General features: G+C 41.3%; 1 protein-coding gene across 1 annotated transcript; it reads left to right on the top strand.

Moving 5' to 3' along the window:
- The first annotated feature begins 2,007 nt into the window (after positions 1-2,007).
- Positions 2,008-2,478, top strand: LOC143558541 (uncharacterized). Its single transcript, XM_077047366.1, has one exon. It carries the CDS (start codon positions 2,008-2,010, stop codon positions 2,476-2,478), a length of 471 nt encoding a protein of 156 aa, XP_076903481.1.
- Positions 2,479-27,078: the final 24,600 nt, after the last annotated feature.

Raw genomic sequence — 27,078 nt, 5'->3', positions numbered from 1 at the left:
CGGTGGTTGATGAGCTACTCAACGAATTACATGGTCCAACCTTCTTTTCTAAATTTGAATTCAAATCCGGTTATAATCATATTCGAATGTCCTCATATAGCATTGACAAGACCGCTTTTCATACTCCTGATGGTCACTAGGAGTACCTAGTCATGCCTTTTGGACTTATGAATGCACCGGCGACGTTTCAAGCTGTGATCACTTTTACGCCGTAAAGTAGTCATTTTCTCTTATGACATTCTTATTCACAGTCCTTCATGGGAAACACATTTAACTAATTTAGAAGAAGTTTTTCACATTTTACTCTCTCATCATCTTAAAGCTAATCCTACCAAGTGCAGTTTCGGTCAGAAGTCAATTGATTATTTAGGACATGTTATTGACGATAACAGAGTTTCTATGGATCCAGCAAAAGTAGCGGCTGTTCGGGATTGGCCAACTCCTACAACATTAAAATCTCCTTGTGTTTTTTTGGGATTGACGGGATATTATCGTAATTTCGTTAAAAACTATGGCGGTATTGCTCGTCCTTCAAATCTCACCAAAAAAGATGCTTTTCATTGGTCTTCGGAGGCTCAGGTAGCTTTTGACCAACTTAAGCAGGCTCTTATTTTAGCCCCAGTTTTGTCTTTACCTGATTTTACACTACCTTCGTGGTGGAGTGTGATGCTTCGGGATGTGGTATTGGTGTTGTTCTTATGCAACATAAGCAACCGATTGCTTATTTCAGTAAAGCTTTGAGTGACAGAAGCCTAACTAAGTCAACATATGAGCAAGAACTAATGGCTTTGGTGGTGGCGGTCCAACATTGGCAACCTAATTTGTTGGGTTCTAAGTTTACCGTGTGTACAGACCAAAAAAGCCTCAAATTTTTGCTACAATAGAGAGTTTCTTCTAATGATCAACAAAATTGGTTGGTTAAATTGTTGGGATACGACTTTGACATACAATATAAACCTGGACGTGGGAACAGAGCAACAGATGCCTTGTCTCGTCTGGCCAATTCGGGTCAGCTTCTTCAAGCGGTCTCTTCTCCTATTTGGCTTCATGGAGCTGTACTCATAGTAAAGGCCAAACTGGACCTGAAATTCAATCTTTACGGGCTAAAGTGGAAGCAACCCCAACAAACTTTCCGGGTTATTCATTCAAACATAATACTCTGTTTTACCATGACCGTTTGGTTATCTCTCGCCACTCTAAGTTTATCCCAGCTTTGTTACATGAGTTCCACTTCACAGCTACCGGTAGTCACTCGGGGTATTACAGAACTTATCATCATTTAGCAGCTAACGTCTACTGGACAGGGATGACTGCTACAATTAAACATTTCATCCGCAAGTGTGATATTTGTCAGTGGTGCAAAGCTAGTTCAGTTCTACCCGGGGGCCTTTTACAACCGTTAGCTATTCCGGAATCGATTTGGGAGGAATTTCTATGGACTTCATAGTTGGATTACCCCCTTACAAAGGTTTTACTATAGTTCCTGTAGTCGTGAACCGTTTATCGAAATAAGCTCATTTTATTCTACTCAAACATCCTTACACCGCAAAAACAGTGGCTGAAGTTTTTGTTAAAGAGGTTATCTGTCACCACGGGGTTCCCAAATAAATTGTCAGTGACCGAGATCCATTATTCTTAAGCAAATTTTGGCAAGAAATTTTCCGTTCCATGGGCACTAAACTCAACATGAGTTCGTCTTATCATCCAGAATCTGATGGTCAAACTAAGGTCATTAATCGGTGTTTGGAATGTTACTTATGTTGTTTCACGGTCGATCAACCTAAAACCTGTCCGGTTTGGTTGTCATGGGCAGAGTTTTGGTATAATTTAACCTTTCATTTTTCTACGGGTGTATCTCCTTTTGAAACAATTTATGGTCGGCGACCTCCTTTGGTGTTTCATTTTATTCCAGGAGAGATTCGGGTAGACTAATTTGCTAAAGAATTGCAGGACTATGATGAGGCTCTCAAACAACTCAAAGTTCATTTGTCTACTGCTCAAAGTGCAATGAAGTTACAAGCTGATAAGCAGAGATGGGATGTCCAATTTGCGGTGGGCGAATGGGTATATGTTAAATTGAAACCATACCGTCAATTGTCTGTGGCTAGCAGAATTCATCAAAAGCTTGCAGCTATGTTTTTTAGGCTATTTCAAATTTTAGAAAAGATTTGGCCGGTGGCTTACAAACTCCTCCTTCCCGCCAGTTCTAAAAGACATCCGGTTTTCCATGTCTCGTTATTAAAGAAAGCTATTTTATGCCCGCGTGAGACGGCGTTACCTCCGGAATTGGATATGGTGGACTCTCCCCACCCTTTACCTCAAACGGTTTTGGCTACTCGGGTTTTTCGGGATGGTTCAGATTCGGCCGAACAATGGTTGGTGCATTGGATGGGACACTTAGTAGACGAGGCTTCTTGGGAAGATGCCAATTGGGTCAAATTGCAGTTCCTTGATTTCAGTTTTGGGGGACAAGATTGATGTTGAAGAGGAGGACAGTGATACGAAACGTGGAGGTACCAAAGAGTTAATTGTGTATTCTAGGAGGGGTAAAATGCAAAGTAGCTAGTGGTCCTTAATTAGTATTAATAAGGAAGGGAACTGAGCATGTGAGTCGGTTATGTAATTTGTTAGAAAGTAAAGGCTCTTGCATCATGCAATGAGAGAGGGTGTGAACCTGGATTGTCAGTAGATCACTTTTCTATATGTTTCTTTATAATTACTTTTACATATTCAATTAAACATTCCCTTCCCATTGTCCCCTTTTTCTTACAATCATCATACTATCATTCATTTATGCACTAGTTTACATTAACAATTGATAATTGTTTTTCTATTGATCCAAATATCTATCAACAATCATGCTATTAATCGGTTTATTTTGTGGACCTAGTTGACTACGTTTACTCGTATAATTGCAGGTAGGAGAAGTTAGATGATGAAATTATGAGAACATGGGCTTAGAACGAGAAAGTTATGATGAAAACAAGGAGGCTTTGTTGAAAACCACCGTAGCTTACGGTAGCCACCGTAAGCTACGGTGGGATCCGAAGAAAAGCACACCGTATGGCAGTTTTAAGCCACCGTAGGGTACTTGGAAGCCACCGTAAGCTACGGTGGCCACCGTATCATACGGCGGACCTGACGAGGAAAATCGTAACAGCTTTATATGTTGGTACATGTGTGTCAGTAGTTCATAGTTTAGCATTTGTAATCGAGTCTGTAATGCAATTATGTTTTAATTATGTTTATATTTGTAACACGCGAAGTTGTCAACAAGTTCGCTCAGGCGAACTTGTTGAATCAGCGAAGTTATTGACAACTTCGCCTGTGGCGAAGTTGTCGTGTTTATATACTGTTTCAGCCGAAACAGTTTGTGTTGGTCGTTTTAGGATTTTGTTTCAGTTGTTCACTTCGTGTGTTACGTGTCATTGTCTGTAACAGTGACCTCGGGTCACGTGTTCGTTATCAATATAACGTGTTTGGTTTATTGCTTGTGTGTTCGATCTCTGCATACTCTACACTCGTATCTACCTACGTAGGGATTCCGCACCTGCGTTGTTAGCGACATCCCGTGTACGATCCGTCCAGGAACCTACAATTGGTATCAGAGCCATCGGCTCGATTGTGAGGTTCGGGATTTCACGCGGGTGTAGAAAACGTCTCGTTTGACCTATTCGCGGGACGTGTTTTTGTTGGGATTGTGTTTTGCTCGTGCTTGACAGTCATTTTCAAGCCATTGCATTGATCGGAAACTGCTGGATTGACGAAATCAGATCTGAACAGTTTCCTTGTTCATCGGGCGAAGTTACCGTTCTTCGGGCGAAGTTACCATTCTTCAGGCGAAGTTGCCGTCACTGGAATTAGGGTTTCGGCGAAGATATAAGGATTAGCGAAGTTAACCACAACTTCGCTTACCTCATAAGTTCGCCTTAGCGAAGTTATCCGCAACTTCGCTTTTCATCCAAGTTCGCTTACCTCCTAAGTTCGCTCATTCTAAGCGAAGTTATTTTTAACTTCGCCAAGTCAAGCGAATTTAAGACCCAGCGAAGTTCTCTTTTCAGCGAAGTTAACTTTCAAGCGAAGTTACTCTTAACTTCGCCTACTGAGCTGTTTTAATATTTTTTTATTTTCAGGTTTTTCAGGTTTTCGCAAGGATGTCGTCAATTAACATCTCCGATTTGGTCAAGATGGAAGTAGAAGCGGGGTCAGCCACTAAGGCCCCGAGGTTAATGAAAGGAACTGACTTCGTGGCATGAAAGGACAGATTCATCCAATACATTAAATACCAGGATGCCAAAATGTGGGTGTGCATCCAGGATGGATATATCCCTCCAACTATGCAATACGAAGGCCGTGACGTGGTTAAGAAGTACAGCAAAATGGAGGATGAAGAAAAGAAAATGTATGAGGCTGAGAGCAAGGCCCATGCAGCTATAACAATGGCACTTCCTCAAGAGGTTCTCCACACTTTCAGAAAGTACACTTCTGCGAGAGAGCTTTGGGATGCTCTTGAAAATAGATTCGAGGGGAATGTGGGTATCCGTGCATCAAAGATCAAACTCTTAAAAACCCAATTCTCCGTCTTCAAATTCTTGAAGAACGAATCACTGGATGATATTATCACCAGATACTATCATCTAATGACAGAGCTTAGCAATTATTCGATTGCCTATCGAGAAGAAGAGATTGTTGAAAAGCTTCTCGATGCTCTCCCATCGAAGTGGGAAATGTACACCGTTCTTATGAGAGAAGACAGAGACTTTCCAAATTATGATCTGGAAACAGCAGTAAACAAGCTCAGAACTTATGAGCTTAATATGGTTAGAAAAGAAACACCAACAGATCAGATACAAGACCCTGGTATGTATGGTGCAAAGGTTAACTCAGGCTCAAGTTCGAGGCCTGAATCTGCTGCTTTTTACTCGAAAGGGGAGTCAGGTCCTGACTCTTCTCATGAAGGAAACGTTTCTGTGAACATGAACGGTGATGTCTGTTTCGTTGCTGGAGGATCAAGTACTTCAAAGCCTCAAGCATCCTCAAGTGGTTTTTCTGCAAATGCCTCAAGCAATAATTATTCCAAGATGCCTATGAGTGTAAAATCTGCTGAAGAGCAGTTTGCAGTCTATGCATCATTTATTGCTTCCTACGAAAACTACATCCAGGGGAAGATTGTGGACCCTGCTGTACTGGATGAGGACTATGACCAGATCGATGCTGATGATCTGGAGGAGATGGATTTGCAATGGCAAATGGCAATGATTGTGAGGCGTGTAAAACGGTTTATGAACAAAACTGGGAGAAAGTTTGTTGGTGGTAGGCCCGGGTTCGACAAATCCAAGGTAAGGTGCTATAATTGTCAACGGTACGGGCACTTTGCCAAGGAATGCAGAAATGAGAGGGTTGAACGAGGACAAGGTCGGCCTACACAACACTCTGGAGTTAACAGAGAGATTAACGCCATGTTGACCAGAGAAGCAGGTGAGTACAACTGGAACCTGCATTCAAGTGGTTCTGGTGAGCAAGCGAACATGGCTGAGTCTGAAGTTGAAGAATGTGAGAAGGTTGATGGAAATGAGAAAGCTAATGAAGAAGAAACCGCTTTCATGGCAGATGACAAGGATAATCGCTCCGAGGTAAGTACTAAGAATATTTGTACTAGTTGTGAGAATTTGTCTGAGCAACTCACTACGATAACTGATCAGTACGTCCGTTTAGATGCTGATTTTAAAACTATTAAAGAAGATCACCATTTTACGAAAGCAAGAGAAACAAGTTATAAAATTAAAATAAAAGCATGTGAAAAAGACATTCAAAGCCTAAAAACTAAACTTGCTGAGAAAATTGAAATAATTGATCTTAGTTATGAAGTTTTAGAAGAAAAAACTAAAGTGATTGCTGATCGGGATAAACAGATTGCTGACCACCAGGTGAAGGTGGTGGAACTGAACCGCAAACTTGAGCAGTTCAGGAATTCCTCGGCCATCCTTGATCACCTCGTGAGTGATCAAGGTACCTCTGCAAAGAGGGGAGGAATCGGTTATCACGAAGTTCCACCACCCTTTAACCACAACTATACCTATAATCCGAGTGTTCAGAAATCTGTTGATTTCGAGGTTACTCAGACAACTCCAATCATGATTACAAGGGTAGAACCAAGTGGTAGCTGTGGCGAAACGAGTTCGCCTGTTTCTAGTGTGAATATTTCTGTTTCGAGTCCAGTCTCATCGGATTCGGATAAGTTGTCCGAATCTGGTCAGACAAAAGAGAAAGTAGGGTTACCCAACGGTGGAGATAAAAATAAAATTTCTAAAAAGAGTTCTCCACTCAATCCGTATGTCCCACCTTACGTGAGACATACGGATGGTAACACTGCCTCTACATCCAAACCAACATTTGACAAGAAAATGGAGAGTCGGTGTTGTTTTAGATGTAACAAGTTAGGGCATTTAGTTGCAGACTGCCCTCTGAAGCCGAGATTTAGAGGTGTGAGGCCAAATACAACTGAGGATAAGCGTCATTTTGTTACTTCTAAAAATGAAAACTTTTCAAAGTGCAAAAATGTAACTAATTCAAGTTTTTATAAAAACAAACCTCAGTTTTTCAACCATACCACAAGATATAATACTTTCAACTCTCATAGGTTTGGAAGGCATTGCACTCAATCTGCAAGGAGATTCCCTAACAGGACTTACAGAAATTATCCTGATGCTAACTTGAGAAAGCCAGGGTACGGGACGTATCGATCCAAGACCAATTGGTCTTGGGTCCCAAGATCCTAACTCTTTGTTTTATTGTGCAGGAACAGTTGAACAGGGCTGCCAACAATCTTTGGATTGTAGATAGCGGCTGTTCCCGGCACATGACGGGCAACAAACACTTGTTGCAAGATTTAAAACCTGTTCAGGGAGCAAGAGTTAGTTTTGCTGGTGAGAGCGGTGGAAGGATTACCGGCAGAGGAACTGTGTCGAATGGGAGAATGACACTTGAGAATGTAAACTTTGTGGAGGAATTAAAGCACAATCTGCTGAGTGTGTCGCAGATTTGTGATAAAGATTACACTGTCCATTTCACGAAGAATGAAGCGATCGTATTGAAGCCTGGTTTTCAAATACCAGACGAATGGATAGTAATGAAAGCTCCACGTGAAACGAATACATATGTGATGGATATGAGGTCTACTGAAATGGCCACTGGAGAATCCTGTTTAATAACAAAAGCAAGCGAATCAGAATCAGAATTATGGCACAGGAGAATGGGACATATTCATCTTCGGAAGATGAACTTCATTGTCAAGAATGGGCTTGTGATGGGCGTTCCCTTAAAAAGTTTTAACTTTGAAGACAAATGTATAGCATGCAAGAAGGGAAAGCAACACAAGAAATCCCATCTCACCAAGAAGATTAATTCTATTGCCGGTACTCTAGAACTACTTCATATGGATCTCTTCGGTCCAGTGAATGTAAAAAGTCTAGGTGGTACTTCTTACTGCTTGGTGATAACTGATGACTACTCGCGATACTCGTGGGTATATTTTCTGAAAACAAAAGACGAGACAACTCAGATGGTGAAGAATCTAATTACAAAAGTTGAGAACGTCATGAGTAAATCTGTTAAATACATCAGAAGCGACAATGGGACAGAGTTCAAGAACTTTGAAATGGAAATCTTCTGTCTTCAGAAGGGAATTGAACATCAGTACAGCGCGCCGTATACTCCACAACAGAATGGAGTGGCTGAAAGGAAGAACCGAACGTTAATTGAAGGAGCCAGAACTATGCTGGCAGACTCGAAGCTTCCTGTGATGTTCTGGGCTGAAGCAGTTGCTACAGCCTGCTATGTTCTGAATAGGGTGTTAACCGTTAAGAGACTTGGAAAAACATGTTACGAGCTTATGCACGGAAGGAAGCCCAACTTGTGCGGTCTTGAACCATTTGGGTCTCCTTGTTCGATTTTGAAGACTAATTCGAAATTTGGAGAAGTAGCCGATGAGGGAATCCTAGTCGGTTATGTTGTTGGGACTCCCAACAGACGGGTCTTCAATACGTCGACTTGCAAGGTGGAGGTGGTTTGTAACACCGACATTACCAGTTACCAACCGCCAAAACCAAGCAATGGACCTGCTGAGCTTTTCGACTATGTTAAACTTTTTAAGTCGTTTAACGTACCTGATTTGGAAATTTCTGAAGAAGACGAAAGAGCTGTGACGAAGATGATACTTGATGAGGAAGAGAATCTATTGCAACATCAGATGTTTGAATCTCAACCTTCCACATCAAATCCTATCGATACCCCTGCGGCCTCAACTGAAGAAGAATTTATTAATCCTTTTCACTCTCAACCAGAAACAACCATAGATGAGATCTCTTCAAATTTGGAAGATAATTTGCATGTCGGTGCTGTTCCGACCACGAGAATTCACAAAGATCACCCATTGGAGAATATTATAGGTGATGTGTCCTCCAGTGTTCAAACCAGAAGTAGCTTGAATGAGCACACATGTGTTTATACAAGCATTAAAGAAACGGGTATAATGAACGAATGTTTGTACTCCTGTTTTATAAGCCAAATTGAACCAAAGAACTATCAAATGGCTTTAAAGGACAGCTCGTGGGTCGAAGCCATGCAAGAAGAGTTGGCTCAGTTCAAGAAAATGGAAGTTTGGACTTTGGTTGAAAAACCAAAGAATGTGCATGCTATAGGCACAAAATGGGTGTTCAAGTGTAAGAGAGATGATAAGGGGATTATCGTAAGAAATAAGGCGAGGCTGGTTGTTAAAGGTTTTAATCAGCAAGAGGGTATTGATTACAATGAGGTGTTCGCCCCTGTCGCCCGGTTAGAAGCGATTCGATTGTTTTTGGCGTTTGCTGCATTTAAAAAGATGAAGGTATTTCAGTTGGATGTGAAGAGCGTGTTTCTAAACGGGAAAGTTGATGAGGTGGTGTATGTTGAGCAACCTCCGGGTTTTCCTGACCCAGACTTTCCTGATCACGTATACAGGTTGAGCAAGGCGTTATATGGGTTACATCAGGCACCTCGTGCCTGGTATTCAACGTTATCAGACTACTTGCTGGAAAATGGTTTTGAAAGGGGATTGATTGACAGTACGTTGTTTGTGAAGAGAGAAGGATGTGACTTCCTACTGGTTCAAGTCTACGTGGATGATATCATTTTTGCTGCATCAAGAGTATCCATGTGTCAGGATTTTGAGGCTGTCATGAAGAAACGATTCGAGATGAGTGCTATGGGTGAACTAACTTTCTTTCTAGGATTGCAGGTTGATCAGAAGAAGGACGGGATGTTCATTCATCAAACAAAGTACGTTCATGATGTGCTGAAAAGATTCAAGATGGAGGACAGTTCTCCATATGATACTCCAATCTGCGTCAATCACAAATTGGGTGCTGAATCAGATGGTGACGCAGATGTGGACCCAACTCTGTATCGGGCGATAATTGGTTCTTTAATGTATTTAACTGCTTCTAGGCCTGATATAATGTTTGCTGTTTGTCTTTGTGCTCGTTTTCAGGCAAACCTAAAGGAATCTCACATGAAAGGTGTGAAGAGGATTTTGCGGTATCTCAGAGGCAAGCCGAAACTAGGGTTGTGGTACCCAAAGGGAGGAGACGTTGAACTGGTGGCATATACAGATTCTGATTATGGGGGATGCAATCAGAGTCGGAAGTCAACAACAGGAGGCTGTCAGTTTCTTGGAGGAAGATTAGTTTCCTGGCAGTGCAAGAAACAGACATCAGTTGCAATTTCAACATGCGAAGCTGAATACATGGCAGCATCCAACTGCTGCTCTCAGGTTTTGTGGATTCAGCAACAATTACGCGACTATGGTCTGAATTTCTTACTCACTCCTATTTTAATTGATAACACTGCCGCCATCTCAGTAATTAACAATCCCGTGAAGCACAGTAAAACTAAGCATATTGACATTCGTCATCACTTCATACGGGATTGTGCTGAGAAGAAACTGATCAAGATCGAAAAAGTTGATACACTTGAAAATTTTGCTGACTTGTTTACAAAAGCGTTTGATAAATCCAGATTTCAAAACCTAATTGAGCTGAACGGGATGATCAATCCCGAGTAACCATGTCTTTGTGTTTATTGGTTTAAAAAAAAAAAAAATGTGTCATTATTGCTTAAAATTAGTCGGTTACCTCAGTTTGATGGACATATCCTCGGATATGTTTTGGTCCTCGTTTCGACTTAGAGAATGAGGATAGCCATTAACCGGAAGACTGAAAGTGACCGGGGCAGTTATGACGTGTGTTCTTTCAGTTGCTGAAAATTAGTCGGTCATTCTTAGTAAGAAGGACACATACTTGTATGTGGTCGGTCCAGTTGATCCATTGGATCTTCAGGATTGCCGTTTACCTGACGACTTTGACGTGATCGGGGCGATTGAAATCAAAATTTTTTTTTTGGGAAATGAAATTACTTTTCAAGTCTATTACTTCGTAAGAAGTTCTTTGCTGTGTTTAACAGAAAATTGATCCAACCTTGGAAAATGATATATATACTGATTGTGTGTGCTTAACTAGTGAAGTTATTAGGCTTAAAAGGCTTTAGAACAGTCATTGTATGTCATGGTAATTTTTATGGTGCGTAAAAGTGTATGTGATACTAACTTAAACTACTCGAATTTACGTGGAAACTCCTTAAGAGTTTTGTATGTCTTCATACATATCTTTCTGAATGATAGGCAGAAAAGCGACTACCCAGTCATACACGAGCCCGTGAGTGTTGTGATTCCCGTAAAGGAAGCATTTCAAGACACTGCAGTGATCCAGATTCGGGACTTGCAGTGGTTTAGTACTCCGAAGTCTATAAAAAAAAAAATGTGTATATTTTCAGTACTTATGAGTCATAGTTCTCAATTCTGGAGTAGGAAGAGAACGGGAAACAGACAACGAGTATATACAAGTTAATCAGACACTATGGGTCGAAGTTAATTCGGGGTGACTTGGGTATAGCCAAATACGCTTTGAGAATAGATAGAAGACATCATTATCTCTGAGTTGTTGCCCACTTAAAATTTTGAGCTTAACTGAACCTTAATCCGTATCACAGAAACGATGAAAACCATTTAATTTATTTACATGCTTACAACCTGTTTCTTTATGTCATAATACAGCTAAACACGGATCCAAGTGACAGTCACGTAGTTAGTATGATTCCTGTTAGGATCTTTTCTAAAAACGTAGTGGTCCCTGACTAGACTGAAATTTGATCCCTTATTTCGTTAAATTTTTATAAGTTTTTCTATTTTTGTAGTTGTGTTATTGTAAAACTGGTTACTTGGACATGATCATTTTTGTTTAACTCTTTTTGGAAGCTTCTAATGTTAAGTGCAAGATTCTTCAAACTTAAAGGGCTGATTTTGAAATTACGGGCGAAGTTGTTGAATTCGGCGAAGTTGTTATTAACTTCGCCTAGGCGAAGTTAAGCGTAACTTCGCCTGAACAAACAAAGCCCTATATAAGGACTTTTAAATCTGAACAGTACCATATATTCTAAATTCCGGCGAACATAAAAATCATAAACCATATTATCCGGCGATCTTGTTTACCTTCCGTTTTCGATCTTTGATTTCAGTTTCTAGTGATTCATTGACGGTAGGTGTTGTCAATATCATTCCCAAACTCACTCGTTCGTTATAGTTTTACCTGGTTCGAGACCTCGGGTCGTCGAACCTTCAAAACCTAGTTTTTCAACCGTGTATTACGTGTTCATGGACGAGCTTTACGTCTTAACATCATTAATATATGCTGTTCTCCACTCCTAAATCGTCAAATCGTTGCGAAAACATCCGATCTAAACCCTTGAATCTGAACAGTCGCCGTTTCAGATTCAGGCGAAGTTAAGGTTTAGGCGAAGTTATCCACAACTTCGCCAGGAGATTAATTTCGCCTGTGGCGAAGTTATCCGTAACTTCGCCTTGAACTCAAGTTCGCCTGAGGCGATGTTGTGATAAGGCGAAGTTATCATCAACTTCGCCTATACCATTTTATTTAACAGTGTTTAGACGAAATTACAGTTGAAGCGAAGTTGTTCCCAACTTCGCCTCACCTTCAAGTTCGCCTGTACAGGTTTAATCACAACTTCGCACGTGGTACAAAGCGAACTTGTGAGTTGCTTAACTGTTCTCTAACTTGTTTTGTTTTGTGCAGATATGGCCGCTGTTGGAGGTGCTGGTGGTGATGACGGTGATGATCAACGACAATTCTTTCCAGCCCATAACCAGTACATCATTTTAGATCCAGACGTAAGAGGCGTAGAAGACTACAGGGAGATAATCACATTTCTCCAGCGATCAAGAGTCTTTCATGCGATCACAAATACACTGCCCATTTCTCTGCCTAACATTGAAGACTTTTGGCAGACAGTGTACTATGATTGCAGGCCTGAGCCTCCGGTGATGCGAGCAACCGTAAATGGTCATAACATACAGTTTTCCTCGGAAGATATACGGTTGGCTCTGCAGTTCGGTGAAGAAACAAGAGATGACCCAACGGAGTTCGTAGCTCCTTTCCGTGATGGAGCTTATTTGAGGATGGGTTATTCGGGTCCGCTGGGGGACTCGCAGAGGAGGAAAGGGTTTTTGCTGGATCAATGGCGCTTCCTGATGCATGTATTGATTGTATGCATGTCCGGCAGGAAGGCAGGAACAGATGGGATGGGCGCGACTATGCAGTCAGCCATGATAGCGCTGACTTACAACCGCCGATATTCTTTTAGTCAGCTGATATTCTACGAGATCGATCGTCAGAGAAGGGCTGTGGCGCGCGAGCGATTCACTATGTATCCTCGTTTCTTACAGATGATTTTGAATCATGTCGCTCCGTCGCTACCGCAGAGACGCCCGATTAGATACGTCGAATGCGTGACGAAACGTATCTTTGCTCAGTGCCGTACTTCGAGCACTCGTAGCAAGCCTGAGCTGCGTCCTAGGGATACTCCATTATTCGGGTATCTCATCAATCTGGAGTATGTTCCTGCAGGAGGGGACGAGTTCAGAGACCCGCAACCACATCAGGCGGCAGCACCACATGCTGTATCAGCTGCGCCTGTTGTATCTACTGTTGCCTCTACTGCTGTGCCAGCTGCGGTATCTCCTGCTATGTCTACTGCTGAAGACGTTGATCTTGATGCTGCCTTTGGCGAACATGGTTTGTTTGATATGGATGTCTCGGGTCCTCAGTTTATGGATGTTACTAGAGCAGTTACTTCGGTAGCTGACTCCGATCTAGACGAAACGTTTGCTGAAGCGAGACGACTTATGGTGTCTCGGGAGAGAACTACGGGAAAGAGGCCGAGAACTGTAGACGAGGATGAGGACGAAGTTGATGAAGAGGAGGCAGTGCAGATTGTGCTCAGACGTTCACGAAGAGAACGGACAGGTATGGGTTCCGGAGCTGGAGAATCTTCGAGGCTGGTACGTTTTGCTCCACCTGCCTTGTCTGTTATGTCTCTTATTCCTTCCACAGCACAGGTTACTGCTGTCGAGACGTCGGCCCCAGCAATTGTGTCTCTACCACCCCAACCGCTTAATCCACCGGTGGTAGTTGCACGCTTTGTTGAGTCGACCATCACTACTACTGCAGGGTTACAAGTGTACCACCTGCGGTCACTTCTGCTGCTGATGTCCCGCCAACTCCAACGCCTACTTCAGATTCCGAGAGGATTACATCACTAGAGCGGATTGTTGCTGAACAGACAAAGACCATTCAAAGCCTAGTGGAATCCAATCGACTACAAGCAGCCTCCTGGTTGAACACGGTAAAGTTATAGATGCCTTCAAGGCATTCTTGGCATCTCAGGGGGAGAAGACTTGTAGGGGAGATGAGTTGAGGACGAAACGGAGAGAAGATCATGACGATGATCCCAATGCACCGGAAGGTGCAGGTGGTGAGCTGCCAAGATCCTCTCAGGCTCTTGGGGCTTCCACAGCTGAGGGGGAGTCTACAAATGCAGCTGGTGACGACGTTGTAGATGGTGATGATGATGCTGATGTTGAAGATGTTATCGACGCATTGAAAGAGTTGGATGAGGAGGATGATGAGTTTATGATTGAAGATGATGTGCTGCCTGTTGATGAGATCGAGAGGATTGGAGAGCAGATTACGGTTGAAAACGTGATAGAGGAGGGTGAGATTATAGATGACTCCGTGGAACACGAGATTCCGGAGGTTGAGAGACCAGAGATTGGTGATGAGAACGCGGAGGAAGATGCTGAGTGGGAGGAACAACCGAAATGGAAGGAGGGTTGTGCTCACGGGTTCGTAAAGACGAAGAAGCCGGCGGTCCCTAAGATGTTCAGAAAAAGTTACAATATTAAGGGATACGCGGAAGCCAAGAAAGGTATTATCTGCTGGTTATACGACGAGTAGCTGCGGCTCTTCGTGATCAAGAGATACGACGGCATTCAGTACTTCCAGAGAAAGTTGAGATCTCTAAACACACTGCCAGAATGTGAAGTAAAAGATTTAGCCAGATTGGGATTGATAAACAGAAGTGAAGACAACATGGCTAGAATCATTGCGAAGATCGTGTGGAAAGAGTGCGTTAAAGAGAAAAAGTTTGAGCTACTGAAACCACAAAAGGGGAAACTTGTCGAAGACAAGGATAGAGGTCTGAGAGTTGATGGAAAACCTTGGATGGTCATGAAATACAAACCGATCCGGTGCCTTAAAGAAGTACCGATGAAGTTCATGCCCAAGGACGTGCTCAAAGATCTAAAATGGTGGTACGTGGATTGTGAGACAGCTGAGGCGGTAATGGAAGATGAGGATGAACAAGAAGTACTTCGGGTTTACGACCCGATGCATCTTGTTAATCTATCGCAGGCTGATCTGAAAGTGCTCAACGAGAAGAAGATCTTCTACATTCCTGCTTGGAAGGATCAAGCTAGGAAATATCAACGGGTGGTGTCGGTATGTGTTAGAGAAGGGGCACACGCGTAGAGATGCAAGATTACAAGACTCAAGATTTGAAGATCAAGATATGAAGCTACTGCCAAGGGGGAGTCTGTTGGTACATGTGTGTCAGTAGTTCATAGTCTAGCATTTGTAATCGAGTCTGTAATGCAATTATGTTTTGATTATGTTTATATTTGTAACACACGAAGTTGTCAACAAGTTCGCTCTGGCGAACTTGTTGAATCAGCGAAGTTATTGACAACTTCGCCTGTGGCGAAGTTGTCGTGTTTATATACTGTTTCAGCCGAAACAGTTTGTGTTGGTCGTTTTAGGGTTTTGTTTCAGTTGTTCACTTCGTGTGTTACGTGTCATTGTCTGTAATAGTGACCTCGGGTCACGTGTTCGTTATCAATATAACGTGTTTGGTTTATTGCTTGTGTGTTCGATCTCTACATACTCTACACTCGTATCTACCTATGCAGGGATTCCGCACCTGCGTTGTTAGCGACATCCCGTGTACGATCCGTCCAGGAACCTACATTATAACTTGTATTTTTGGACGGATTTTGACATTCTTATCATATATTTTCATCCTAGAGCGGGCGATTTTGTGGTGGAAGAACATTATTGTGAGGGTGGTAATCATTAGAGACTCGATTTTGATTCATATGCAAACTTTAATCGAAGGGATAATGAACCGAATTATGCTCGGCTAAATTCTTTTGTGTTTTCCCTCGGATTGTAAGGTTTATTTATGAATGTTTGATTGAATGTTTATGCAATTTCTGAGATAATAGTTTGATCTTATTGATTTAATTATTATGGTGTTTATGTTTTGATTGATAGATTGTTAGTTTATTGAGTTCTTGTTCTAAACCGTTTGTTCTTGATGTTTTAAGAAATTGAGATTAATCGGAAGGGATTCGGGGTCAGATAAACTAATTTGTTTTTGAGTGATTACCTTGCGTTATATAATCCAAGTACTTGATCTTCAATTATCGTAATCGTTTACATAAACATGACCTTTATCTATTGTTCATCTCAGTTTAAACATTAACTTTGACATTCATAGAAACCTGAAACCAAGGGAAGGCATATTTTCTCATATTGTTTTAAAAATCGTTAAAATGTTTTAAGTTCTTTTTGTTAATCAAACCAAACAACCAAATCTTTGAATTTATTTTATGCACTTAGATTAATATAGATAAATTACATAGCTACTTAGTAACACATTTTTGAGTGAATTACATAACTCCCTGTGTTTGATACCCCCTTACCGCTATCTAATTAGTTGTAATAGGTTTATTTTTGAGTGAATCTTCGACCTCACGTCAAATTTTGGCGCCGTTGCCGGGGAGTAGTGCTCAACGTGTGTTTCTTTTGTAGTTTTTGTTTGTTATTTTTTGGGTTTATGCTGGTTGTGTTAGTGTGCAGGTACTTACAGGTGTATGCATATACTAGAGGCTCTAACAGGTCATCACCACTAGTATTTGATCCCGAGATTGAAAGGAAACTTAGAAGAAACCGAGTGTTACTTAGGGAGAACAAGCTTCTTGGTTCTCCAACCGCATCAAATAGCACCATGGATTCACCAGCTCCCTCTACGGGTCAAACATTGCCATCTTCACCTCCACCAATTTCACCTCCACCGATCACTACTGCCATACCTACTTCATCAAGTGAATTAAAACCAACTCACACAACTGAACCCATAGCTGCTCATTTCACCTACTCAACATCATCAACATTGCCATGTATTACCAACCTTTTCTCTACCGTTGGTGCATCATCATCTCAACAAAACCAACAACCAACCTTTCAACAACCACAATCAAGTTACCAATATCAACCACCACCTTTCATGCAATATTCAAGAACACAAGGTGTTGGTTATGAGTATGCGTTTGACAGTGAATTTGAGGGATATGAAGTGAAAGGTTACTACATGGGGGGTGATGGACGTCAACGGGTGAATCAAGGGAATTATGCTTATGCACAAGGGAAACAAACGGAACCGGTGCAAGAGCTTAATAGATAACCACCACCGGTTGTTCAACAACAAGCTCAAACGCAACCGGTTATTCAACAACAACATGTGCAACCACAAGGGCAACAAAAAGATCAACCATTTCAACAACAAATGCCCAACCACAATTTCAACAATTTGCACCTCCAAGGCCCGTGAATAGGCAAATGGGTCAACCAAGAGTACCAATGAGCGTACCAAGAAGGCATGCAAGAGTGATGGTAAGGGGTATTGAAGCTCATTTTCAACGATAATCACTAACAATCCGTCTCTGGTGGTTATTCCTCACAATAAACAAGGAATGACATTTGAGGTGAGGACCAATTCCCTCCAAAGTCTACCAAAGTATAAGGGTCTAGCAACGGAGGAACCTTACTTTCATTTGGAGGCATATAACTCAATTTGCAACACAATTGGGGGTCAGGGGTTTTTGTCGGATGAGGTTAAGTTGGTCTTGTTTCAATTTTCATTGGAAAATAAGGCAAAGAGATGGTTTTACACATTACCTTCCGCATCCATTTATACTTGGGCCGAGATGCAACAAAGATTCTTGGAAGAATTTTACACGACCCAAACCACTAATGATGCAAGAAGAAGTTTGAGAACTTTACAACAACAATCGTCCAAAATGTTTCATGAAGCATTTGAAAGGTTTAATATGATGATAAAAAATTTTTCTCACCATGGTATTGCTCTTTGGGAATTGTTGAATGCTTTTCATGAGGGGTTGAATACGGAAGATGAACGGTATTTTATGTCAATTAAAAATGGTACATTTGGTACTAATTATGAGCAAGATGATTGGGCGTTTTTGGAGAAAATGTCGGTCACATCAAAAAGAAAGGCTCAACCCGCAAAAAAGAGCAAGACCGACAATTGGAAGACCACAAGTACAAGCCGTGGACGAAGGAGGGGTACAAACCACTAATCAAGTAATTGATGTTTGTATGAAATGTAATGAGTTAGGTCATGCTTCGGAGGTGTGTACGGTGGGACAAGTACAAGTAGAGGAGGTGAAAGCACTTCAAGGGGGAGGTGGTAGGAATTACAATATGAACTCAAACACTTAGAGAAATCATCCAAATTTTCTTTATGTAAATATGGCTAGTCAATTCAACCCGAATTTTCAAGGAAGTCAAGGAAATTTTGTTCCTCGCCAACAATATAACAATCAAGGTAATTTTCATGGCGAGAATAATCAAAGTGGGTCTGCGGGTCAAAGTTCATCAAGTGGGAATGAAGTTTTGGAGATGCTTAAAGTGATGCAACAAGACATGCAAAGAATAAATCAACACGATGAAATTCGTATGTAAAAGGATGAGAAACAAGGGTCCATTGCCAAGTGACACAAAGGTAAATCATTCTCATAGCACTTCTCGTAATGTTCTTATTAACCATGTTAGTGTTTTGAGAAGTGGTAAAGAATATAAAAATGATTTATCACTGGGGTTGGTTGATGGGTGGTTGAAGATATTACAGGAAATGAAAGTGATGAGGATGAGGCCTCCCCCAAAATTTTTTCTAAAGACCCAAATTTTGAAAATGTAATTAATAAACTAGGTTTAGGGTATAATGAAAATTGTTGGTACATGTGTGTCAGTAGTTCATAGTCTAGCATTTGTAATCGAGTCTGTAATGTAATTATGTTTTGTTTATGATTGTTTTGTAATACGCGAAGTTGTCAACAAGTTCGCTATGGCGAACTTGTTGAATCAGCGAAGTTATGGACAACTTCGCCAATGGCGAAGTTGTCGTGTATAAAACTGTTTCGCTGAAACAGTTTGAGTGTTGGTCGTTTAGGGTTTGTTTCAGTGTGTTTCATATTGTTACGTGTTATCTTCTGTAATAGTGACCGTGAGTCACGTGTTCGGTTATCAATATAACGTGGTTGATTTATTGCTCGTGTGATTCTATCTCTACACTCGTAACTACCTGCGCAGGGATTCCGCACCTGCGTTGTTAGCGATATCCCGTGTACGATCCGTCCAGAAACCTACAATTGGTATCAGAGCCGATCGGCTCGATTGTGAGGTTCGGGATTTCACGCGGGTGTAGAAAACGTCTCGTTTGACCTATTCGCGGGACGTGTTTTTGTTGGGATTGAGTTTTGCTAGTGCTTGACAGTCATTTTCAAGCCTTTGCATTGATCGGGAGCTGCTGGATTGACGAAAACAGATCTGAACAAACTTCCCTGTTCATCGGGCGAAGTTACCGTTCATCGGGCGAAGTTACCATTCTTCAGGCGAAGTTGCCGTCGCTGGAATTAGGGTTTTTGGCGAAGATATAAGGATTAGCGAAGTTAACTACAACTTCGCTCACTTCATAAGTTCGCCTTAGCGAAGTTATCCGCAACTTCGCTTCATACCCAAGTTCGCTCAACTCATAAGTTCGCCAGAGCTAAGCGAAGTTATTTTTAACTTCGCCAAATTCAAGCGAATTTAAGATCTCAGCGAAGTTCTCTTTCAACGAAGTTAACCTTCAAGCGAAGTTATTCTTAACTTCGCCTACTGAGCTGTTTTAATATTTTTTTGTTTTTCCAGGTTTTTCAGGTTTTTGCAAGGATGTCGTCGATCAACATCTCCGATTTGGTCAAGATGGAAGTAGAAGCGGGGTCTGCCACTAAGGCCCCGAGGCTGATGAAAGGAACTGACTTCGTGGCATGGAAGGATAGATTCATCCAATACATCAAATACCAGGATGCCAAAATGTGGGTGTGCATCCAGGATGGATATATCCCTCCAACTATGCAATACGAAGGCCGTGACGTAGTTAAGAAGTACAGCAAAATGGAGGACGAAGAAAAGAAAATGTACGAGGCCGAAAGCAAGGCCCATGCTGCGATAACAATGGCACTTCCTCAAGAGGTTCTCCATACGTTCCGAAAGTACACTTCTGCAAGAGAGCTTTGGGATGCTCTTGAAAATAGATTCGAGGGGAATGTGGGTATCCGTGCATCGAAGGTAAAACTTTTGAAGACCCAGTTCTCCGTCTTCAAATTTTTGAAGAACGAATCGCTGGATGATATTATCACCAGATACTATCATCTAATGACAGAGCTTAGCAATTATTCGATTGCTTACCGAGAAGAAGAGATCGTTGAAAAACTTCTCGATGCTCTCCCACCGAAGTGGGAAATGTACACCGTTCTTATGAGGGAAGACAGAGACTTTCCTAATTATGATCTTGAAACGGCAGTGAACAAGCTCAGAACTTATGAGCTTAATATGGTTCGAAAAGAAACACCTACAGATCAGATACAAGACCCTGGTATGTATGGTGCAAAGGTTAACTCAGGCTCAAGTTCGAGGCCTGAATCTGCTGCTTATTACTCTAAAGGGGAGTCAGGTTCTGACTCGTCTCATGAAGGAAACATTTCTGTAAACACGAATGGTGATGTATGTTTCATTGCTGGAGGATCTAGTACTTCAAAGCCTCAAGCATCCACAAGTAGTTTTTCTGCAAATGCATCAAGCAATAGTTATTCCAAGATGCCTATGAGTGTAAAATCTGCTGAAGAGCAGTTTGCAGTCTATGCATCATTTATTGCTTCCTACGAAAACTACATCCAGGGGAAGATTGTGGACCCTGCTGTACTAGATGAGGATTACGACCAGATCGATGCTGATGATCTGGAGGAGATGGACTTGCAATGGCAAATGGCAATGATTGTGAGGCGTGTGAAACGGTTTATGAACAAAACTGGGAGAAAGTTTGTAGGTGGTAGGCCCGGGTTCGACAAGTCCAAGGTAAGGTGCTATAATTGTCAACAGTACGGGCACTTTGCCAAGGAATGCAGAAATGAGAGGGTTGAACGAGGACAAGGTCGACCTACACAACACTCAGGAGTTAACAGAGAGATAAATGCCATGTTGACCAGAGAGGCAGGAGAGTACAACTGGAATCAACGCTCAAGTGGTTCTGGTGAGCAAGCAAACATGGCTGAGTCTGAAGCTGAAGAATGTGAGAAGGTTGAAGAAATTGAGAAAGCAAATGAAGAAGAAACCGCTTTCATGGCAAATGACAAAGATAATCGCTCCGAGGTAAGTCCTAAAACTATTTGTACTAGTTGTGAGAATTTGTCTGAGCAACTTAAAACGATAACTGATCAGTATGTCCATTTAGATGCTGACTTTAAAACTATTAAAGAAGATCACCATTTTACGAAAGCAAGAGAAACGAGTTATAAAATTAAAATAAAAGCATGTGAAAAAGATGTTCAAAGCTTAAAAATTAAACTTGCTGAGAAAATTGAAATAATTGATCTTAGTTATGAAGTTTTGGAGGAAAAAACTAAAGTGATTGCTGATCGGGATAAACAGATTGCTGACCACCAGGTAAAGGTGGTGGAACTGAACCGCAAACTTGAGCAGTTCAGGAATTCCTCAACCATCCTTGATCACCTCGTGAGTGATCCAGGTACCTCTGCAAAGAGGGGAGGAATCGGATATCACGAAGTTCCACCACCCTTTAACCACAATTATACATATAATCCGAGTGTTCAGAAATCTGTTGATTTCGAGGTTAATCAGACAACTCCAATTAAGATTTCAAGGGTAGAATCAAGTGTTAGCTGTGGCGAAACGAGTTCGCCTGTTTCTAGTGTAAATATTTCTGTTACGAGTCCAGTCTCATCGGATTCGGATAAGTTGTCCGAATCTGGGAAGACGAAAGAGAATGTAGTGTTACCTACCGGTGGAGATAAAAATAAATCTTCTAAAAAGTGTACTCCACTCAACCCGTATGTCCCACCTTATGTGAGACGAACGGCTGGTAACACTGCCTCTACATCCAAACCAACATTTGACAAGAAATTGGAGAGTCGGTGTTGCTTTAGATGTAACAAATTAGGGCATTTAGTTGCAGATTGCCCTCTGGAGCCGAGATTCAGAGGTGTGAAGCCAAATAAAAATGAGAATAAGCGTCATTTTGTTCCTGCTAAAAATGAAAACTTTAAAAAATGCCAAAATGTAACGAATTCAAGCTTTCATAAAGACCAACCTCATTTTTACAACCAAACCTCAAGATATAACACTTTCAAGTCTCAAAGTTTTGGAAGGCATTACACCCAATCTGCAAGGAGATTCCCTAACAGGACTTACAGAAATTATCCTGACGCTAACTTGAGAAAGCCAGGGTACGGGACGTATCGATCCAAGACCAATTGGTCTTGGGTCCCAAGATTCTAACTCTTTGTTTTATTGTGCAGGAACAGTTGAACAGGGCTGCAAACAATCTTTGGATTGTAGATAGCGGCTGTTCCAGGCACATGACAGGCAACAAACACTTGTTGCAAGACTTAAAACCTGTTCAGGGAGCTAGAGTTAGTTTTGCTGGTGAAAGCGGTGGAAGGATTACTGGTAGAGGGACTGTGTCGAACGGGAGAATGACACTTGAAAATGTAAACTTTGTGGAGGAATTAAAGCACAATCTGCTGAGTGTGTCGCAGATTTGTGATAAAGAATACACTGTCCATTTCACTAAGAATGAAGCGATTGTATTGAAGCCTGGTTTTCATATACCAGAAGAATGGATAGTAATGAAAGCTCCACGTGAAACGAATACATACGTGATGGATATGAGGTCTACTGAAATGGCCACCGGAGAATCCTGTTTAATGACAAAGGCAAGCGAATCAGAATCAGAATTATGGCACAGGAGAATGGGACATATTCATCTTCGTAAGATGAACTTCATTGTCAAAAATGGGCTTGTGATGGGCGTTCCCTTAAAGAGTTTTAACTTTGAAGATAAATGCATAGCATGCAAGAAGGGAAAACAACACAAGAAAAGCCATCTCACCAAGACGATCAACTCAATTGCTGGTACTCTAGAACTACTTCATATGGATCTCTTCGGTCCGGTGAATGTACAAAGTCTAGGCGGTACTTCTTACTGCTTGGTGATAACTGATGATTACTCGCGATACTCGTGGGTATATTTTCTGAAAACGAAAGACGAGACGACTCAGATGGTGAAGAATCTAATTACAAAAGTCGAGAACGTCATGAGTAAATCAGTTAAATTCATCAGAAGCGACAATGGGACAGAGTTCAAGAACTTTGAGATGGAAATCTTTTGTCTTCAGAAGGGTATTGAGCACCAATACAGCGCTCCGTATACTCCACAACAGAACGGAGTAGCTGAAAGGAAGAACCGAACGTTGATTGAAGGAGCCAGAACTATGCTGGCAGACTCTAAGCTTCCTGTGATGTTCTGGGCTGAAGCAGTTGCTACAGCCTGCTATGTTCTGAATCGGGTGTTAACCGTTAAGAGACTTGGAAAAACTTGTTACGAGCTTATGCACGGAAGGAAGCCCAACTTGTGCGGTCTTGAACCTTTCGGGTCTCCTTGTTCGATTTTGAAGACTAATTCGAAATTTGGTGAAGTAGCTGATGAGGGAATCCTAGTCGGTTATGTTGTTGGGACTCCCAACAGACGGGTCTTCAATACGACAACTTGCAAGGTGGAGGTGGTTTGTAACACCGACATTACTAGTTACCAACCGCCAAAACCAAGCAATGGACCTGCTGAGCTGTTTGACTATGTTAAACTTTTTAAGTCGTTTAACGTACCTACTTTGGAAATTTCTGAAGAAGACGAAAGAGCAGTGACGAAGATGATATTTGATGAGGAAGAGGAGGTAGTGCAACATCAGATGACAGAAAAATCTCAGCCTTCCACATCAAACCCTATCGATACCCCTGCGGCCTCAACCGAAGATGAGTTTATTAATCCTTTTCACTCTCAGCCTGAAACTACCATAGATGAGATCTCTTCAAACTTGGAAGACAATTTGCATGTCGGTGCTGTTCCGACCACGAGAATTCACAAAGATCACCCATTGGAGAATGTTATAGGTGATGTGTCCTCTAGTGTACAAACCAGAAGTAGCTTGAATGAGCACACCTGTGTTTATACAAGCATTAAAGATACAGGTATCATGAACGAATGTTTGTACTCTTGCTTCATAAGCCAAGTCGAACCGAAGAATTATCAAATGGCTTTAAAGGACAGCTCGTGGGTCGAAGCCATGCAAGAAGAGTTGGCTCAGTTCGAAAAAATGGAAGTTTGGACTTTGGTTGAAAAACCAAAGAATGTGCATGCTATAGGCACGAAATGGGTGTTCAAGTGCAAGAGAGATGAAAAGGGGATTATCGTGAGAAATAAGGCGAGGCTGGTTGTTAAAGGTTTTAATCAGCAAGAGGGTATTGACTACAATGAGGTTTTCGCTCCTGTTGCCCGGTTAGAAGCGATTAGATTGTTTTTGGCGTTTGCTGCATCGAAAAAGATGAAGGTGTTTCAGTTGGATGTGAAGAGCGCGTTTCTTAACGGGAAAGTTGATGAGGTTGTGTTTGTTGAGCAACCTCCGGGTTTTCCTGACCCAGACTTTCCGGATCACGTATACAGGTTGAGCAAGGTGTTATATGGGTTACATCAGGCACCTCGTGCCTGGTATTCAACGTTATCAGACTACTTGCTGGAAAATGGTTTTGCAAGGGGATTGATCGACAGTACGCTGTTTGTGAAGAGAGAAGGATGTGACTTCTTACTGGTTAAAGTCTACGTGGATGATATCATTTTTGCTGCATCAAGAGTATCCATGTGTCAGGATTTTGAGGCTGTCATGAAGAATCGATTCGAGATGAGTGCTATGGGTGAACTAACCTTCTTTCTAGGATTGCAGGTTGATCAGAAGAAGGATGGGATGTTCATTCATCAAACAAAGTATGTTCATGATGTGCTGAAGAGATTCAAGATGGAGGACAGTTCTCCATATGACACCCCAATCTGCGTCAATCACAAATTGGGCGCTGAATCAGATGGTGACGCAGATGTGGACCCTACTCTATATCGGGCGATAATAGGTTCATTAATGTATTTAACTGCTTCTAGGCCCGATATAATGTTTTCTGTTTGTCTTTGTGCTCGTTTTCAGGCAAACCCAAAGGAATCTCACATGAAAGGTGTGAAGAGGATTTTGCGGTATCTTAAGGGCAAGCCGAAACTAGGGTTGTGGTACCCAAAGGGAGGAGACGTTGAACTGGTGGCGTATACAGATTCTGATTATGGTGGATGTAATCAGAGTCGGAAGTCAACAACAGGAGGCTGTCAGTTTCTTGGAGGAAGATTAGTTTCCTGGCAGTGCAAGAAACAGACATCAGTTGCAATTTCAACATGCGAAGCTGAATACATGGCAGCATCCAACTGCTGCTCTCAGGTTTTGTGGATTCAGCAACAATTGCGCGACTATGGTCTGAATTTCTTACTTACTCCTATTTTAATTGATAACACTGCCGCCATCTCAGTAATTAACAATCCCGTGAAGCACAGTAAAACTAAGCATATTGACATTCGTCATCACTTCATACGGGATTGTGCTGAGAAGAAACTGATAAAGATCGAAAAAGTTGATACACTTGAAAATTTTGCTGACTTGTTTACAAAAGCGTTTGATAAATCCAGATTTCAAAACCTAATTGAGCTAAACGGGATGATCAATCCCGAGTAACCATGTCTTTGTTCTTAAAAAAAAAAAAAAAAAAAAAAAAGGGGTCATTTTTGCTTAAAATTAGTCGGTTACCTCAGTTTGATGGACATATCCTCGGATATGTTTTGGTCCTCGTTTTTCGACTTAGAAAATAAGGATAGCCATTAACCGGAAGACTGAAAGTAACCGGGGCAGCTATGACGTGTGTTCTTTCAGTTGCTGAAAATTAGTCGGTTATACTTAGTAAGAAGGACACATACTTGTATGTGGTCGGTCCAGTTGATCCATTGGATCTTCAGGATAGCCGTTTACCTGACGACTTTGATGTGACTGGGGCGATTGAAATTAAAGTTTTTTTTTGGGAAATGAAATTACTTTTCAAGTCTGTTACGTCGTAAGAAGTTCTATGCTGTGTTTAACAGAAAATTGATCCAACCTTGGAAAATGATGTATATACTAATTGTGTGTGCTTAACTAGTGAAGTTATTAGGCTTAAAAGGCTTTAGAACAGTCATTGTATGTCATGGTAATTTTTATGGTGCGTAAAAGTGTATGTGATACTAACTTAAATTTACTCGAATTTACGTGGAAACTCCTTAAGAGTTTTTGTATGTCTTCATACATATCTTTTCGAAGGATAGGCAGAAAAGCGACTACCCAGTCATACACGAGCCCGTGAGTGTTCTGATTCCCGTGAAGAAAGCATTTCAAGATAAGTGATCCAGATTCGGGACTTGCAGTGGTTTAGTACTCCGAAGTCAATAAGAAGTTTGGTTAAAAAAAAAAAAAAAAAAAAAAAAAAAAAAAAACGTGTATATTTTTAAATACTTATGAGACATAGTAACAATCAAGACTTCTCAAGTCTGGAGTTAGAAGAAAACGGGAGGCAGACATCGTGTATCTACAAGATAATCAGACATTATGGGTCGAAGTCAATTCGGGGTGACTTGGGTATAGCCAAATACGCTTTGAGAATAGATAGAAGACATCATTATCTCTGAGATGTTGCCAACTTAAATTTTTGAGCTTAACTGAACCTTAATCCGTATCACAGAAACGATGAAAACCATTTACGTTATTTACATGCTTACAACCTGTGTCTCTATGTCATAATACAGCTAAACACGGATCTAAGTGACAGTCACATCGTTAGTATGATTCCTGTTAGGATCTTTTCTAAAACGTAGTGGTCCCTGACTAGACTGAAATTTGATCCCTTATTTCGTTAAAATTTTTCTAAGTTTTTTTTTAGTTTTTGTAGTTATACTATTTTATTGTTGGTTACTGGGTCTTGATCATATTTGTTTAACTCTTTTTGGTAACTTATAAGGTTAAATTCAAGATTATTCAAACTTAAAGGGCTGATTTTGAAAATTACGGGCGAAGTTGTTGAATTCGGCGAAGTTGTGCTTAACTTCGCCTTGGCGAAGTTAAGCGTAACTTCGCCTGAACCAACTCTGCCCTATATAAGGGATTTTAAACAGTAACAGTATCACTTATTTTCGAAATTCCGGCGAACTTGTTACAATAACCATTATATCCGGATCTTGTTATTCACTTTCGATTTCGATCTTGTGTTCCTTGTTTCTACTATACTAGTGGTATGTGTTGTCAATATCATCCTATCTTTCTCT

The sequence above is a fragment of the Bidens hawaiensis genome, unplaced genomic scaffold, assembly GCF_021521415.1.
Source record: "Bidens hawaiensis isolate Kalapana, Puna unplaced genomic scaffold, B.hawaiensis_p1.1 tig00019555_1, whole genome shotgun sequence".
Lineage (NCBI taxonomy): Eukaryota > Viridiplantae > Streptophyta > Magnoliopsida > Asterales > Asteraceae > Bidens > Bidens hawaiensis.
The sequence above is the reverse complement of the archived record's forward strand: the minus strand, read 5'-3'. Positions and strand labels throughout refer to the sequence as shown.

Coding starts and splice junctions, on each gene's coding strand:
- LOC143558541 (XM_077047366.1), top strand. CDS start 2,008: ATGAAGTTACAAGCTGATAAGCAGAGATGGGATGTCCAATTTGCGGTG.